Consider the following 16,587-nt stretch of genomic DNA (forward strand, 5'->3'; position numbering starts at 1 on the left):
ATAAAGACAAATGAAGCTTTAATGTCAACTTTTGAGGTTTGTCACAAAAGACTTGGGCACCCATCAATCAAGAAGATCTCGAGTTTAGATTTTGTTAGTATTTCGAATAAAGAGGAAATTAATAAATGTGATGCTTGTCTTAAAGCAAAACATACTAGACTTCCATTTCCTGTTAGTGAAATAAAAACTTCTTCTTTTTTTGATTTGATACATTGTGATGTGTGGGGGAGGTATAGGGTTCCTTCTCTTAACAATGCGTCTTATTTTTTGACAATTGTAGATGATTTTAGTAGAGCTGTTTGGACTTTTTTGATAAAATATAAACATGAGGCTAGTACATGTCTCATAAACTTTCATAAGATGGTTCAAACTCAATTTGCAAAACGAATCAAGAGAATAAGATGTGACAACGGGGGAGAGTTCGTGTCTAATAAAATGCGTGATTTTTATGCGCGAGAAGGGATTGTTTTAGAGACATCTTGTCCACACACACCACATCAGATTGGTGTGGTTGAACGCAAGCATAGGCTCTTGTTAGAAACTGCACGTGCTCTTCGTTTTCAAGCAAAATTACCAAAGTCCTTTTGGGGTGAGTGTGTTTTGACAGCTACATATGTCATAAACCGAATGCCAAGTAAATTTTTGCAAGGTATCACTCCATATGAGATACTCTTTGGCCATAAACCTAATTATAATCATATGCGGGTGTTTGGGTGTTTGGCTTATTATCGAAGTACAGAGACAAAGGGGGACAAGTTTGAGGCTAGAGGCAGACTAGGTTTGTTTGTTGGGTATCCTCAAGGTACAAAAGGATATTGAATATATGATTTGGAGAATAGAAAAATAATTATTTCTAGGGATGTTCGCTTCCTAGAAGATCAGTTTCCAGTGGGATCAAGTTTATTAAATGGCAGTGTGCAACAGGAAGAACTTTTTGAATTAGACAGTGATACAGGTGAAACTTATGTTGCCTCACGTAATGAAGTGGTAGATATTCATGAAAGTAATGTAACTGTTGATCAAGAGGTGACACCTACTAGCAGTGATGATGGTAGTGGTACTTCTCCGGTATCCAACAGCCCTAATAGTGAAAGTAATTCACCTACGAATGCAGAATCTGAAGATGTTGATGCTTTGAGGGTCCCACGAGCTCGAACACAACCTCTTCGGCTTAGTGATTATGAGGTTAAATTGCCCCCGTCGATCAATCATCCACTGCCCGCTACCAATCGACATGCTTCTACGGTACATCCCCTCTCCTCTTATGTTTCTTATAAAAAAATTTCCAAGTCTCACAAAGAGTTTTTAGCAGCCATAGCCACACACTATGAGCCAAAATGTTTTAAGCATGCAGCTAAGGATGAAAGGTGGCAAGATGCAATGATTAAAGAAATGCTTGGAAGCAAATAAGACTTGGATACTTGTTGAGCTACCACCGGGTAAACGTGCCATTGATTCTAAATGGGTATACAAGATCAAGTTCCAACCAAACGGGGAGATAGGACGCTACAAGGCAAGGCTTGTCGCGAAAGGATACACGCAACTAGAAGGAGTCGACTACCATGACACTTTCGCCCCGGTTGCCAAACTTGACACTGTTAGAATTTTATTAACTATGGCAGTCAAAAATAACTGGATTATACATCAGTTAGACGTGAATAATGCGTTCTTACTGTTGGATTAGTGTCGAAGTCCATAACTATTTTGGTATGTACTTGACCCAATGGTGTATGGTCCTTTTGGGTTGCCTTCACCAAAGCAACTTGATAGGATGAATTATGGAGAGAAATGATTAAATATGATTTATTAATATATTATGGGAATAATATATTAAAGGAGAAATCATATTGTTTAATTAATATTAGTCAATAATTAATTGGTAATTAGTTTTGTGACTAAAAGAGATTAATTAAACTTAAGGGACTGGAATTGTAATTATAAGATAACTGCAATTTGGGCCATGGATTGCCTTTTATTATAAGGTGGACGAATTCTATAGGGGAAGCCCATATGAAATCGTCCAAGGCCTTAAGGAAAGGGCTCCATGGGTTGCTTAGGGCTTAAGCATACAAATTAGGGTTTCCTTGTAAGATAACCCTAATTGCCTCCTATATAAAGAGATCCCTTATGACCAAAAACGAGGCTAAGACTCCTCTAGGGTTTGTAGACGTTTTTGGGCAGCCTCCATCCTCTCTCCTCTTCATCCTCTTGCTTATGGTGTTTGTGAACCATTAGAGGAGTGACACTTGTGACTCTAAGCCTTCCAAAGTCAATACAAGGAGATTTGGGATTGTTATTGCTACATAACAATCAAGGTAACATTATAAACCTATTCTAATATCTAATATGATTACTTGTATGCTAGAATTAGGGTTTATAGTCTTGGATTCAAAGCATGTACAATAGAGAAACTTAGATCCAAGCATTAGGGTTTGTATGAGCACATAGGATGTTCTTAGGATCAAAACCCATCAGTGGTATCATAGCCATTATTTGTTTCTATTGTATTGATGCCTTGTATGTTAAAAAAATTAGATTTTTGTGGTTCTGCCTCCTAAACTCGGCGAGTACCACAGTGTACTCGGCGAGTAGGCCTCAACTCGGCGAGTACAATGTGGTACTCGGCGAGTTCGAGCGTCAGATGGAGCTATATCCGGGATTTCTTGCTGTTTTTGCTTAAGGATAGTTACCTTATCATGTTAGATCAATATAAATCCGATTTTATGATATATTTGACTATATTATTGATCTAATTAAAGATATTTATCAATTAATAAAATATTTATTTTCTTATGTGATAATTGATTAATTATTTTGATTAAATTGGTAAATTGTTTTGCAAGAAATCATTAAATTAATCAAATATGGATAATTATGTAATTAAATGTTAATTTAGATTATTTATTATCTGATCCTTGTGCTTTGAAAAGTTTCATATTTTCCCCTTTAGGTTTTATAGTTTAAATTTGAACCCAGAAGTTTTGTTGTTTTGAAATTTAAATAGTTGAAACCCTAATGTTTTGAAAAAGGTTTCAAAACTTGCCCTCAAGTTTTGGAATTTAAATTTTGATTAAATGGTTTAATTTTGATGTATATTTAAACTCTAAACCCTAATGTGTTGAAATGTTTCAAAACTTGCCCTCAAGTTTTGGAATTTAAAAGTTTCATTAGGAATGTTAAATTCTAAAACTCTAGTATTGTTTTGAAAAAGTTCATATCACACCCTTATGGTTTTATTAATTAATTAAGGTGTATAATTAAAAGAAGTTTAATAAATCCATAAAAGTTTAGGTTTACAATTTAATTGAATTAAAAGTATAATTGTTAAATTAGACCACCTAGTATTTTGAAAGTATAAAACACCCTATACTATATATAACATTAAAAGTCTAACATTATATATGTATGAGTAAAAGTCAGTCTTACCATTAGTAGGCCTCATTCACGAAGCTGGTCTATAAGGGGTGTTTAAGGAAATTGCCTATAAAATGGCAATTGAATGGGTATCCACTCTTACCCACCGCAATCTTGACTAGTAGAGGATCGTTAGACGAACGGGTAAGATGGGACAAAACCTTCCATTATAAGTATAATGAAGTATAAAAGTAACTAAATGTTTTCATAAAATTCTCAATCTTAGTTACTTAGGCAAAAATGAATTGATGCAACTCCATGAAATTACACTTTGTGCCCTTGCGAAGACGTTAGTGGAGCGTGTGTGGTTTACCGGCACACTAAATGGTTCTAAGAAAAGGTAGCAAAGGGTGACTCAATGTTTGTCATAGTTCGGTGGAGCATGTGTGGTTTACCGGCACATCGAATAGATGACTGTAACATGTGAGGCCACCATGTAAGTTTGCATGGTTATTCACACCCGCTTTGTGATCCTCGGCATCCCAGTCACAAACAAGAAGGGCATATCGAGATTTAAACATGCCATTGAAAGTTCAATGAATCTCAAAGGATATAGGAGTTTTCATAGATTTAAAAATTAAATTTCTCTTTTGCTTTTCGTGGTGGAAAATAGTGAATCGTCATTCACTTACCTTCAAATATTCTTCAATTAGGGTTACGGCATCCCTCTCCCAAGTTGTAGAATATTGTGTTGGGTCCTAGCCTTAGTATCTCATTTGCGTGATTTGCTATGGACTCAATCAATCAACTAACTTGAATTTGTTTTTCTCCTGTTTTGTAGATGTCAAAGTTCGACAACTATGGTCTTCCCAAATCCCATGGAACAAGCATTCCACATGAAGATGGTATTCCACGATTCAATCGAGGAACGAGAAATCATGCTTCACTTCCTCCTCCTCCTCCTCCTATTGTTCTCCCCAACCCACAAGATCGAAGAATTGAAAGGTTCAATATCACTAAAGCCCTATTGGAAATGAAACATGAAGATGGTAAACCCGTGTGTGCCCACGTTCTAGGAATGAAATCACACATTGATAGGTTGATAATGTTGGGTGTGTCATTCCCAGATGAGTTGGCTGTGAATTGGGTTTTGCAGTCACTTCCTGAATCATATAATAAGTTCAAAAGAAAGTATTATATGATGGATCATGATGACAACCTCATTGACCTAACTTACATGCTCATTGCTGCTGAATCAGAAATGATTTGGTGAAGCAATGGAGTGTATTTGTTGGGAAAGTCAACCGACCATGCTTCCGAGGACGTTCTAAGAGAACCGACCTGCGTTTGCTGCCAAAAGAAAGGGCGTTGGATACAAGTCTGCCCAAAGAGCCTGAAGAGTCCAGAAGATGGGAGAGTCAAAGAGTATGGTTGCACTTCAGGTAAAATCAACTATCTAACTCCATTAAGTTCATATTCATCAATTCTTAATACATAATGTGATAAGATTGCATTTGAATGTTTTACAGGATCGGTGAAAAGAAAGGGAACTTGGTGAAAGAGCAAGATGAATCTAATCACAAGGAATGGACCTTGATCACATGGACTGAAGATTAGATTTTGAGCTTATATAGTTATGATAGAGTTGTTAGAAATTTTTTCTTTTGAAATACATAGTTTTCAATGGATTTTGCATTGTAAGGACAAATGTTTTCCGCTGCTTTTATAAATAAAATAAATTTTCGTTTGACTTATTTATTTATTTGTTTATTTCCTTGCAATGAAATCGTTATGAAAATTGGTGTTTGCATATTTCTACAACAAATGGATATGATTCTTATTTATGGTGTTTATGGAAAAGTCGAGAATTTACCAAATAGTGAGAGTTTCTCATCGCCCAAGTTTCAATTGGACAGAAACTTGGAATCATGCAACGTGGATGCATGATGAATGAGAAATTTCGTATTTGGAAATTAGACTAATTCATTGACAAAGTGTCAAGTGAAGGACTAGGAGATCGAGTACACAAAGTTGTCTGTTGATCAAATTCCACCATAAGAGTAACGAGATATTCGTCATGATTTACTAAAGGTTTAGTAAATATGATTATACTTACAAGATTAAGTGTAATTCTGAATTGATTAAAGGGTTTAGATCAATAGCAAAACGAATAATAAGAATCAAGTAGGCAGAAAGATAAAAGTTTCTCCATTCTAAGAAGAAGGGAGAGTACATTTTATGCTTTATGATAGGTCTTAATGATTAAGAACCATATCTCAATTGATCCTCTAAGTGAGTCTTAGTACAATTGTATGTCTAGGAAGAGGAATCAATAATTGAAGAAATGGTTAAATCAAGAAGTCAATCATACTTCGTTCCAAAACAAGTCTTAGAGCTAAGATTGTGACATTGAGTGGAAAAGTATTAAGAAGGTTTATAACATTCATCAAATGTGGAAAGTTGTGATGTCTTGGATAAGACAAAGACCAACTAGGACCAATTTATGAAGTGTTTTGATAAAAGCTACACTAACTCTTGAACATTTGTTTGTCAAGAAATGGTTATTGACAAGAGAATCGTATATGTCAAGGAGTCAGTGGGAGTCTTAATGGTCTTGAAAGGTTTCAAGAACAAATCAAATAAACCTTATCGATCATCACTAGCACACGAGTTGAGGTTTACAACCTATCGTGTTGACATTATTTTGTTTCTGTGCTGTTCCAATTAAGTTAATTATGCATATGAGTTCTATGAGTTCTCATTTTGAACGCATAAAAAGCAAAGCACCTTAATCAATGAAAGGTACATTGATAGAAAAAGGTGAGCTGCTTAACTACTTGGAAGAGATGGTGGGCAGCTATGCTACCATAAGGCAAGAAATCAAGATTAAGAAAGTTCGGTCCATATGAGTTCGAATTTGTCGTAAACTTTGGTTTTAACAAATTCACATGGATAGGAACACATACACCGTTTAAATCTAAGTGTCATAAGATATCCTCCTTCATGAAAATGATTGTGAGGAAATGCTTTCACCAAGAAAGATTTTAAGAAGATAGTGATTGTAAAATTGCATTCTCGAATTCGACTATGGTTACGGTATCCCTTTCCATAATTTGAATTGTGAGGTTTGGCAATTAGTCTTAATTGTTTAGACATACATATGAACTATCGAAGGCAAAGGTGTATAAGTTCAAGAAGCCTTAATAAAATATTATCAAAGCACTAAGTATTAGAAAAATGGACTTAAGAAATTCAATAAGTATTGTCTTTCTGGAAGTTAAGATGTTTAAGAATACATGTCGAAGCTAGTGGGAGCATAAGTGTTATGTTTTATAATAATCATCATGATAGTGGGAGCATAAATGTTATGATTATATGATTATTAAGGCACGTATTGCAAGTTGGCAATATTAATTATAGAAAACAAGAGTTATACCTTGCAAAGTGGTAAGGGTTATAAAGTTGTTTTGCTATAATTAAGGGAGAGAATATTATGCTTCATTTCAAATCTAAAGGCTTAGGTTGAGAAATGTTAATAAATTTAGTCAAAGGTACATGGTGTGTTCTTAAAATTTCGATTATGATTACGGCATTCCTCTTCACAATTCGAATTTTGAGAACATAGCAAATAAAACATTATGCGTCATGTCCCATACGCTTCGGGTATAGGATCGATTGCAAATGTTTTAATGTTTGACCATTCTAAAATTTTCCAAATGTCTAGCGCATTTAGAGGGGAAAATGACTAGAATCGGTTTTGACTAAAATAATTAAACAACTATCAAAGGACAATCCAAAGTTCGCCGAGGATTGGTCGCTTGTGAGTAGTTGGAAGTATAGTATTGGAAAATATGGAAATGTTTCCATATTGGATGGACCATATCCACATTATTGCGAATAGATAAGATTCTATTAAGAATAAGTTGTCATATGGAAAATATGGAAATGTATCCATATTGGAAATTGAATATTGAAAATCTATGTCTAGATTAGAAACTTTTATGCAAAAGGATGTTCGAAGGAATGTACTTTGAATGAGAGACATCATATCTAAGGAATTGTCTTATAACAATCTCCGATAGAGGACTTTGTAATATCATTGGCAATAGTCTTTGTGACTTTGGTGCAGTGATATTACGAAAGTATCATTGCATAAAATTGTTAGAATCTAGCATATTTTATAAGTAACAAGAATTTGATATTCTTTCACTTATGGAAAAAGGATTTGGAGTTGTGAAATGAGAATGATTGGAAATGTGCTCAATTTGGTCTATTTCACAAAGTAAGAACCATAGGTAAACATTGTGTGCATGCTAAGAGCATGGGACAAGTGTAATAATTCAAGAAGTTGATTACCCGAAATGACAAATAATGAGTAATCGATATGGTGATAAATAAAAGGTGTTTTATTTATACTCAAAGGTTTGAGGCCATATGGGATTAGTATTATTCTTGTGTTTCACATTTGCATGTTTTGACTTCCAGAATAATTGAATTTATTAAGAATAATCGAATTATTCAAACGGGCCACAGTCGTTCATATGTTGGAAGTAGATATGAATGAAGATTGTCGTGAATTGGTGTGTGGATTGTCTAAAAGAGTATTAGACATAAGCAAATGTTTGATGCAACGTTCATGAGTGCTTATGAATATGATTTGAGCATTGGATTAAACCCACGCTCACTTGGATCACTCCATGAATTGTATTACGAGTGATTAATGAGACGATAACATCTTATATTCTTGAAACCGAGATGTGTGAGTTGTATCTTGCGAATTGGTTGCACATTGATAATATGTAAACGCGCTAGTAACTTGGTGTCATAAAACATATTGTTGTGTGTGATTCGGTGAGTAAGTGCAAGCGAGCATTGAATCAAAGTTTATCCGTTCCTTTTATCCAAAGTAGGATAAAAGCGATATCTTTGGGCCCCTCGATGATTTAGTGATGACAAACGTAAATGCTCGGTCGGGCTAGGGCTAATTTGATTTGTTCAATTAGTCAGTCGTCATAAATCGGGAATCAAGATATAGTACAAAGAGAATGATTTGAAATCATATCTCATATGATATCTAGAATGGAGGAATATATGATCCCTTATCTAAGGACACGCGTATCTGATAGGATCAGAGTTGACAACGGCTTTGGAAAGCTACGATTGCAGATCAGGACCTGAAGTCATACGCAGAATAGTTATTAGACTTATCCAAGTGGGAGACTGTTGGATTAGTGTCTAATTCCATAACTATTTTGGTATGTACTTGACCCGATGTGCATGGTCCTTTTGGGTTGCCTTCACCAAAGCAACTTGATAGGATGAATTATGGAGAGAAATGATTAAATATGATTTATTAATATATTATGGGAATAATATATTAAAGGAGAAATCATATTGTTTAATTAATATTAGTCAATAATTAATTGGTAATTATTTTTGTGACTAAAAGAGATTAATTAAACTTAAGGGACTGGAATTGTAATTATAAGATAACTGCAATTTGGGCCATGGATTGCCTTTTATTATAAGGTGGACGAATTCTATGGGGGAAGCCCATATGAAATCGTCCAAGGCCTTAAGGAAAGGGCTCCATGGGTTGCTTAGGGCTTAAGCATACAAATTAGGGTTTCCTTGTAAGATAACCCTAATTGCCTCCTATATAAAGAGATCCCTTATGACCAAAAACGAGGCTAAGACTCCTCTAGGGTTTGTAGACGTTTTTGGGCAGCCTCCATCCTCTCTCCTCTTCATCCTCTTGCTTATGGTGTTTGTGAACCATTAGAGGAGTGACACTTGTGACTCTAAGCCTTCCAAAGTCAATACAAGGAGATTTGGGATTGTTATTGCTACATAACAATCAAGGTAACATTATAAACCTATTCTAATATCTAATATGATTACTTGTATGCTAGAATTAGGGTTTATAGTCTTGGATTCAAAGCATGTACAATAGAGAAACCTAGATCCAAGCATTAGGGTTTGTATGAGCACACAGGATGTTCTTAGGATCAAAACCCATCACTTACATGGTGATCTTGAAGAAGATGTGTACATGAAGATTCCTCAAGGCTTTGGCAAAGACGGTGACACGAGGGTTTGCAAGTTGAAGAAGTCCTTGTAAGGCTTGAAGCAGGCTAGTTGAAATTGGTATCACAAGTTCACCTCTGCATTGCGAGAACTAGATTTTCATCAATCACATGCGGATCACTCTTTGTTTATTCATCGACATAAAGGAGTGTTTGTGGTAGCGTTAATATATGTTGATGATGTAATTATTGTAGGTAATAATTATGTGAAGGTTGAGAATACTAAGTCAAGTCTTCATGATCGGTTCAGTATCAAAGATCTGGGCAGTCTCACGTATTTCTTAGGGATTGAAGTGTCACGCATACAAGAAGGTCTAGTACTTAGTCAACGGAAATACACTATTGACATACTAGATGATGTTGGTATGTTAGGGTACCGTCCAAGCAAGTTCCCAATGGAACAAAATCTCAAACTGAATAAGGGTGAAAAAGAAGAGAAAGTTGATGCTAATTTGTATCGGCGATTGGTTGGAAGACAACTTTATTTGCAAGCGACACGGTCGGATATTACTTATTCAGTTAATGTTTTAAGCCAATTTGTATATGATCCCCGTCAAAGTCATTGGAATGTAGCTTTAAGGGTTTTACGTTATCTTAAAACTACTTTAGGACAAGGCATTCTTCTTCCCAAAGATTGACGACCAGAGTTACTTGCTTACAGTGATTTTGACTGGTTAGGTTGTCCCTTCTCCAGGCGTTTAAGGACTGGTTATTTGCTGATGCTGGGTGGTGCACCAGTGTCATGGAAATCTCGCAAGCAATCGGTGGTCTCTCGATCTTCTGCAGAAGAAGAGTATCGTGCTATGGCAACTACAGTCAGTGAGATATTATGGGTTCGATGGCTACTTTCTGAACTTGGTGTTTGTATTGACAAGCCCACTCCTCTCTTGTGTGATAATGAGTCTGCTCGTCATATTGCACATAATCCGGTTTTCCATGAGCGAACCAAACACGTTGAGATGGATTGCTTTTTTGTTCGAGAGAGAGTAGAGTCTAAAGAAATAACACCTGTTTGTGTCACTACTCAAGCTCAGCTGGCGGATCTGCTCACCAAGCCTCTTGGTTCTGACAGGTTACAGTCACTACTTGTCAAGTTGAACATTCGAAATCTCCATATATCAACTTGAGGGGGAGTAAAGGCTTTGATAATCTTTTGATGATTATCCGGTTATTGGATTATCATGTTTTTATTTGACTTATCTTTGTTTTCCTATTTATCAGTATTGGTAGTTAGCATTTTGAGTTAGACTGTTTATTTATGGTCGTTTGTAACCTGTTGATAATCAATAAAAAGAATACCAATTGAAGTCAATTCATAGTTTTATTATTTACAAGCATGTTGTTACATGCCGAATAGCCTTTGATGATCTAAAGTTGTTTCATCTGATATTTTGATTTGTTTAACTGATAAAAATATTATAATTGACAAATATAAGGCTTATAGAAATATTACAAGTAATTTGATTTTTAAACTTTTGCCTCCTTTATTATCACGCAACTCCAATGGGTAAGACCATTCTTCCCCTAGCCAATCCCCTTAGTAGGGTTATTTGTTTGTGCTCTCATTATCTTCTATAAAGTTATATAAACATTAGAAAAAAAAATCCATATTTGTTACCAATAATATAAAGAGAAGGGGGAGACAAGTATCATTGTCTCTTTTATGTTTTAACCCTTAACTTTGTGCTTCTGATTAGGCGAACCAACAAGGTGGTCATGGATGACTTGGCAACTTTCGTTTATCGGGAGAAAGGGAAAGGTCTATGGCAGGGAAGGCAGAGTAGGGAGCGGCCGATGTAGAGACAAGTTTTTTTTTTTAATATCTAGGTCAATGAAGGGAGAATGTATGAGTTATGGATGTGAGATAATGGAAGATTCCGTCCAACGGGAGTTATCATTTAAATTAATCTTGTTTTCTTTCCTTATATTTTATGATGATACTTAAGTAGAATGAGAATTGTATCTCTTAAAATTTTCAAAAAACAAGACTGCATACATTATATAATAGTATAAGTACGAATTCAAAAATCAAATTGCGCCAACTAAAAAATATTACTAATAATTAAACAACAATTATAAACCATATATCATTTTATATGACTTTTATCAAATATTGAAAGACAAAAACCATATATCATTTTATATGACTTTGATCAAATATTGAAAGACTTAGTGGTGCATATACGACAACGATATGAATATCCAATAAAATGGAAATATATTTATGTATTAATAAAAGCCAGATACATATTAGATGGATATTATTTCATCTAATCTGTATCGTTCTTTGTAATTATAACATGACAATTTGACAATTTTAATATAAACCGTTATCTATTATAAATGGAAATACATTTATATGATAAGAAAAATCAAAGATATATGATTAGATGGATCTTATTACATCCAATTTTTATCAGATTTTTTATTTGCGATTTTTACGTTACGAGTTAAAAATACGAAATATAAGATAAAGTATATTTTTTAATGAAAGAAGTACAAGTGGTTACTGCATAGGTGGTGTGAATTCTATGATTCAGACTCTGGACAAAGGAGATTTCTTTGTTTATATATATATATACACATCACACACATGTATCATTCTCCATCTCCCAGTGAGAAATTTTCATGTGCATTTTGGAGTCTGAATGATGCAATACCTAGCTGTTACTCGATCATCACCGTCGATTCACCGCTTCTCTCCGCCGTTGCACGCTGAAGGCGCCACCGGTTCCGCTAAAAGCAGAACTAATCGCACTTCGGTTTCGTTCGGCATTCGTAGTCCAGTAAGATGTGTTCTTCAGTCGCCGTCTCTAGGTAATCTATTTGTTGCGCGCATTGAAGAAATAGCATTGTGTTTTTGCTTAATAGTAGTTGTTTTGAATCTGAAATGTATTTTGGATTGACTCGTTTTTGGTTGATTGGTTTTGAATTTGTTTGATTTTGGAAGGGGGAAAGAAGCATTAGTAACCAACAGATTTTTAATTTCCGTCAATGTACACAAGTTTCTGTAATCAGAATGTGAGATTTTGTTCTGTTTTATTTATGCTAATTTGATACTGAACGATTCTCCTCTAGTTGCGGATGAGGCAGAGTTCGTTGAAGCTTCAAAGAGAGGTAATTTGGTGCCGCTTCACAGATGCATATTCGCTGATCATTTGACGCCAGTTCTCGCTTACCGCTGTCTGATTAATGAAGATGATAGGGAGGCTCCTAGCTTTCTTTTTGAGTCAGTGGAGCCTGGTTTTAGATCTTCACAAGTTGTAAGATCATGTTTACTAATCTCTCTTATTCTTTTCACGAACTCCTAGAAAGGAAAAAACAAACAATAATCAATGTTCAGCTTCAAAATTCATTGTTAGTTCCATCTACTTTATCATTTGTACACTGCTGAAATGAACTAGAAGGTGATGATTTTCTGATATCGTCATCTTAATTTGCTAGGGTCGATACAGTGTGGTTGGATCTGAGCCATCGATTGAAATCATCGCTAAAGAAAATAACGTCACCATCGTGGATCATGAGAAAGGGAGTTTGATAGAGAAAGTCGTTGACGATCCTATGGAAATTCCAAAAAGTCTCTCCGATGGTTGGAAGCCTCAACTTCTTGATGGACTTCCTGATACATTTTGTGGTATGTTTAATGGAAAGTTATATGATTGATAATTGCCCATTTTTTCTTTGTGATAAGCATTAGTTCACCCCCACCAGACTGGTCCAGACATCACTGACTATAGTTACTATAGTTCTTAAATGTTGCCATTTGTCAGAATGACCTCATGTCAATATAAACAGTATGCTTTTATCATGATGCAGTGGGGGTGGTTGAAAGAAATATTGGGCACATAACATCAAACCTTTGTTTCTTAATTGAATTCTCCTTTCTTGTTTGGGATATGTCCCCTATTTTGGGTATGTGTCTTATTGACCTCACAATTTGAAATTCTAATCATCAAAACAGGTGGGTGGGTTGGTTATTTCTCATATGACACAGTTCGCTATGTAGAAAAGAAAAAACTCTTGTTTATAAATGCACCACAAGATGACAGGAATCTAGCAGACATTCATCTTGGACTATATGAAGACGTCATTGTGTTCGACCACGTGCAGAAGGTATTCACAGTTTCACATCATATTTCAAAACAAAATAAGTCTTAAAATGACGAGTTTTTATTTTTATATAATGATATGTAGAAAGCATATATAATTCACTGGGTGAGGATTGATCAGTATTCATCTATTGAAGAAGCATATAAAGATGGAATTAAACGATTGGAGAAACTGTTGTCTAAAGTACACGATGTGGATCCGTAAGTATATTCTGATGTTTTTTCTTTTTATATTCTAACATTAGTTTTCTTACTTAGCTTTTTTTTAATTACAATTAGCCCAAAATTACTCCCGGGTTCAGTGGAATTAAGCACCCATCAATTTGGAACTCCCCTTGACCAGTCAAACATGACTAGTGAAGAATACAAGGCTGCAGTTCTTCAAGCAAAAGAACACATTCTTGCAGGTGATATTTTTCAGATTGTTTTAAGTCAACGCTTTGAAAGGCGGACATTTGCAGATCCCTTTGAGATTTATCGAGCTTTAAGAGTTGTGAATCCAAGTCCATACATGACTTATCTACAGGTTTATTCACTATTCAAGAATTTATAAAAAAAATCTACATTTGTTTTTCTCATATGAATTCTTTTACCAATTTACTATACTTTCACAGGCTCGAGGGTGTATCTTGGTTGGTTCAAGTCCAGAAATTCTCACCCGTGTGAAAAACGTAATCCTTTTTTGGTTATTTATTTCCAAGATTTATAATTATTTATATTGTTGTGATAAATTTGACCAAAATGTTAATTTATGTGTTGACAGAAAGTGATTGTTAATCGACCTTTAGCTGGGACTTCAAGAAGAGGAAAGACTCCTGATGAAGATGAAGAATTGGAGAATGATTTGTTGAAAGATGAAAAGCAATGTGCAGAACACATCATGTTGGTTGATTTGGGCAGGAATGATGTCGGAAAGGTTTGTGGATTCCGACGGAATTGGAATTCAAGATTCCATTCTTTATACTCTTTCTTTTTTGTTCCTCATTGATTGCTAACTTGCACCTCCAAAGTAGGTTGCTAAATCCGGTTCAGTAAACGTAGAAAAGCTCATGACCGTTGAACGCTACTCCCATGTCATGCACATCAGTTCCACAGTAAGACGCGGGCCCCACCATCATTTTCCATTACCATATAATCATTTATAACCCAATTAAAAAAAAAAAAAAACACATAACAAATCTTTTTCATTTCACTTTTTTTTTTTTTAAAAAAAAGGTGACAGGCGAGCTACTGGATCATCTGACTTGCTGGGACGCCCTTCGAGCAGCACTTCCCGTAGGCACAGTCAGTGGTGCCCCAAAGGTTCCTTTTTCACTTTCACACAATTTTCTTCACTCCAAAAAATTCAAGATTTAAAAAAAATAAATAAATAAAAAAACAGGTGAAGGCGATGGAACTGATAGATAAGTTGGAAGTAACGAGACGTGGGCCCTACAGTGGAGGATTCGGTTGGATTTCTTTTAGTGGTGAAATGGACATGGCGCTTTCGTTAAGGACGATGGTGTTTCCAACTGGGTCCCGTTTTGACACAATGTATTTATATAAGGAGGATATGAAGAAGAAGAAGAGAAAGCAATGGGTGGCTTATATTCAAGCGGGTGCGGGTATTGTGGCGGATAGTGTTGCGGAGGATGAGCAGAACGAGTGTGAGAACAAAGCCGCTGGTTTGACTCGTGCTATTGATCTTGCTGAGTCAGCTTTCTGCAAATGAATTGTGTTTTTACTTTTTAAAGAATAGATAGAGGTAGGTGGTGGTGTTTTACTTATTTAGTGGATGTACAACACCATGAAATGGAAAATTCACTAGCTTTATATAATGCTGTTCACTACTTGCTATCGGCTTTACACTTTAAATTTTGTTGTGGGTTACTTTTTTGTGTGAATGACTGAATGGTTTTAATGACATGTCCGGGATGCAAGGAATGTGGGGGTCTAGAAATTGAGGATTTTAAGAAAAGTAATGGACAAAGGAATCGGCTAAAGTATGTATATATATATATATATATATATATATATATATATATATATATATATATATATATATATATATATATATATATATATATATATATATATATATATATATATATATATATAAAGAGAGAGAGAGAGGTTTAAGCTATTTCTTTTTTTTTTCAAATTTTACTAATTTGACTGACACTCTGAAAATGGCATGTCATGCATTTTGTGTGATAAAAATGACGTGACAGTGAGATGAATGTCAAAGGGTTGATGTGAAGCGTTGTATGGCATGCACCGCTCCCTCAGACCTAAGGCAAAAAATGGAGAAAAATGTTGAAAATAATTTGACATGGTTATGTCACATTTCAGTCTTTGCATGACATGACCATGTTATAAAGTACATTGTCATGATCTTGAATGACATGGTCATGTCACTTTTTAGGCAACACAACCATGTCAATTATTTTTCATCCATGTTTGTTAGTTTTTAAATGTTATTTATATTAGGGGTCAATGAGTTTCTAAATTTAAGGCATCGAACCTTTTCCACCAAGAACAAATCTCTAACATAGAAACTTCGAAGTAAACTGTATTTTATTTTCTTTAATTTTTATCGTTCAAGCTTTGATAGTATAGGTCATGTAGTCATGTGAGGTTAAATCTCAACAATTCCAACATTTGAATTTATCTTTTGAATTTTGATATATGTGAAGTAATTATGATAGATCTTGTTGAATGCTTTGTTTGTTCCAAATTTCATTCAGAAACTTGTTAATATTTTTATTGAAAATTGATCACTTTGTTAATTTCAAATAAGGGTCATCAAGATTTACAAGCCTAATATTATTTTATTCTTGATAATAATAGGAACAAGGTAATGGTATTGTTTTTGTAAAATATATAAATTCCATTATATTATATCATATAATATAGTTTAAGCACTTCGAACAATAGTGTTGATTGTAGTTGCCACTTCTATCATTATCATAGCAGCATGCACATTAAGTTCAAAACTGCTAGAACTTAAAGTAGCATGTTAGGTTTAATCACCGAAATGCATTTTGTTAGATTATATA

At 34.8% G+C, this 16,587-nt stretch overlaps 1 protein-coding gene across 1 annotated transcript; it reads left to right on the top strand.

The window, feature by feature from the left end:
• The first annotated feature begins 12,037 nt into the window (after positions 1 to 12,037).
• Positions 12,038 to 15,378, top strand: LOC111919728 (anthranilate synthase alpha subunit 1, chloroplastic). Its single transcript, XM_023915310.2, has 11 exons — positions 12,038 to 12,257; positions 12,519 to 12,703; positions 12,885 to 13,074; positions 13,402 to 13,553; positions 13,635 to 13,750; positions 13,829 to 14,075; positions 14,164 to 14,220; positions 14,313 to 14,465; positions 14,563 to 14,643; positions 14,765 to 14,851; positions 14,931 to 15,378. Exons 1-11 carry the CDS (start codon positions 12,089 to 12,091, stop codon positions 15,258 to 15,260), a joined length of 1,767 nt encoding a protein of 588 aa, XP_023771078.1. The 5' UTR covers positions 12,038 to 12,088; the 3' UTR covers positions 15,261 to 15,378.
• The last annotated feature ends 1,209 nt before the right edge of the window (positions 15,379 to 16,587 follow it).

Source organism: Lactuca sativa, chromosome 8 (assembly GCF_002870075.4).
Source record: "Lactuca sativa cultivar Salinas chromosome 8, Lsat_Salinas_v11, whole genome shotgun sequence".
Taxonomy (NCBI): domain Eukaryota; kingdom Viridiplantae; phylum Streptophyta; class Magnoliopsida; order Asterales; family Asteraceae; genus Lactuca; species Lactuca sativa.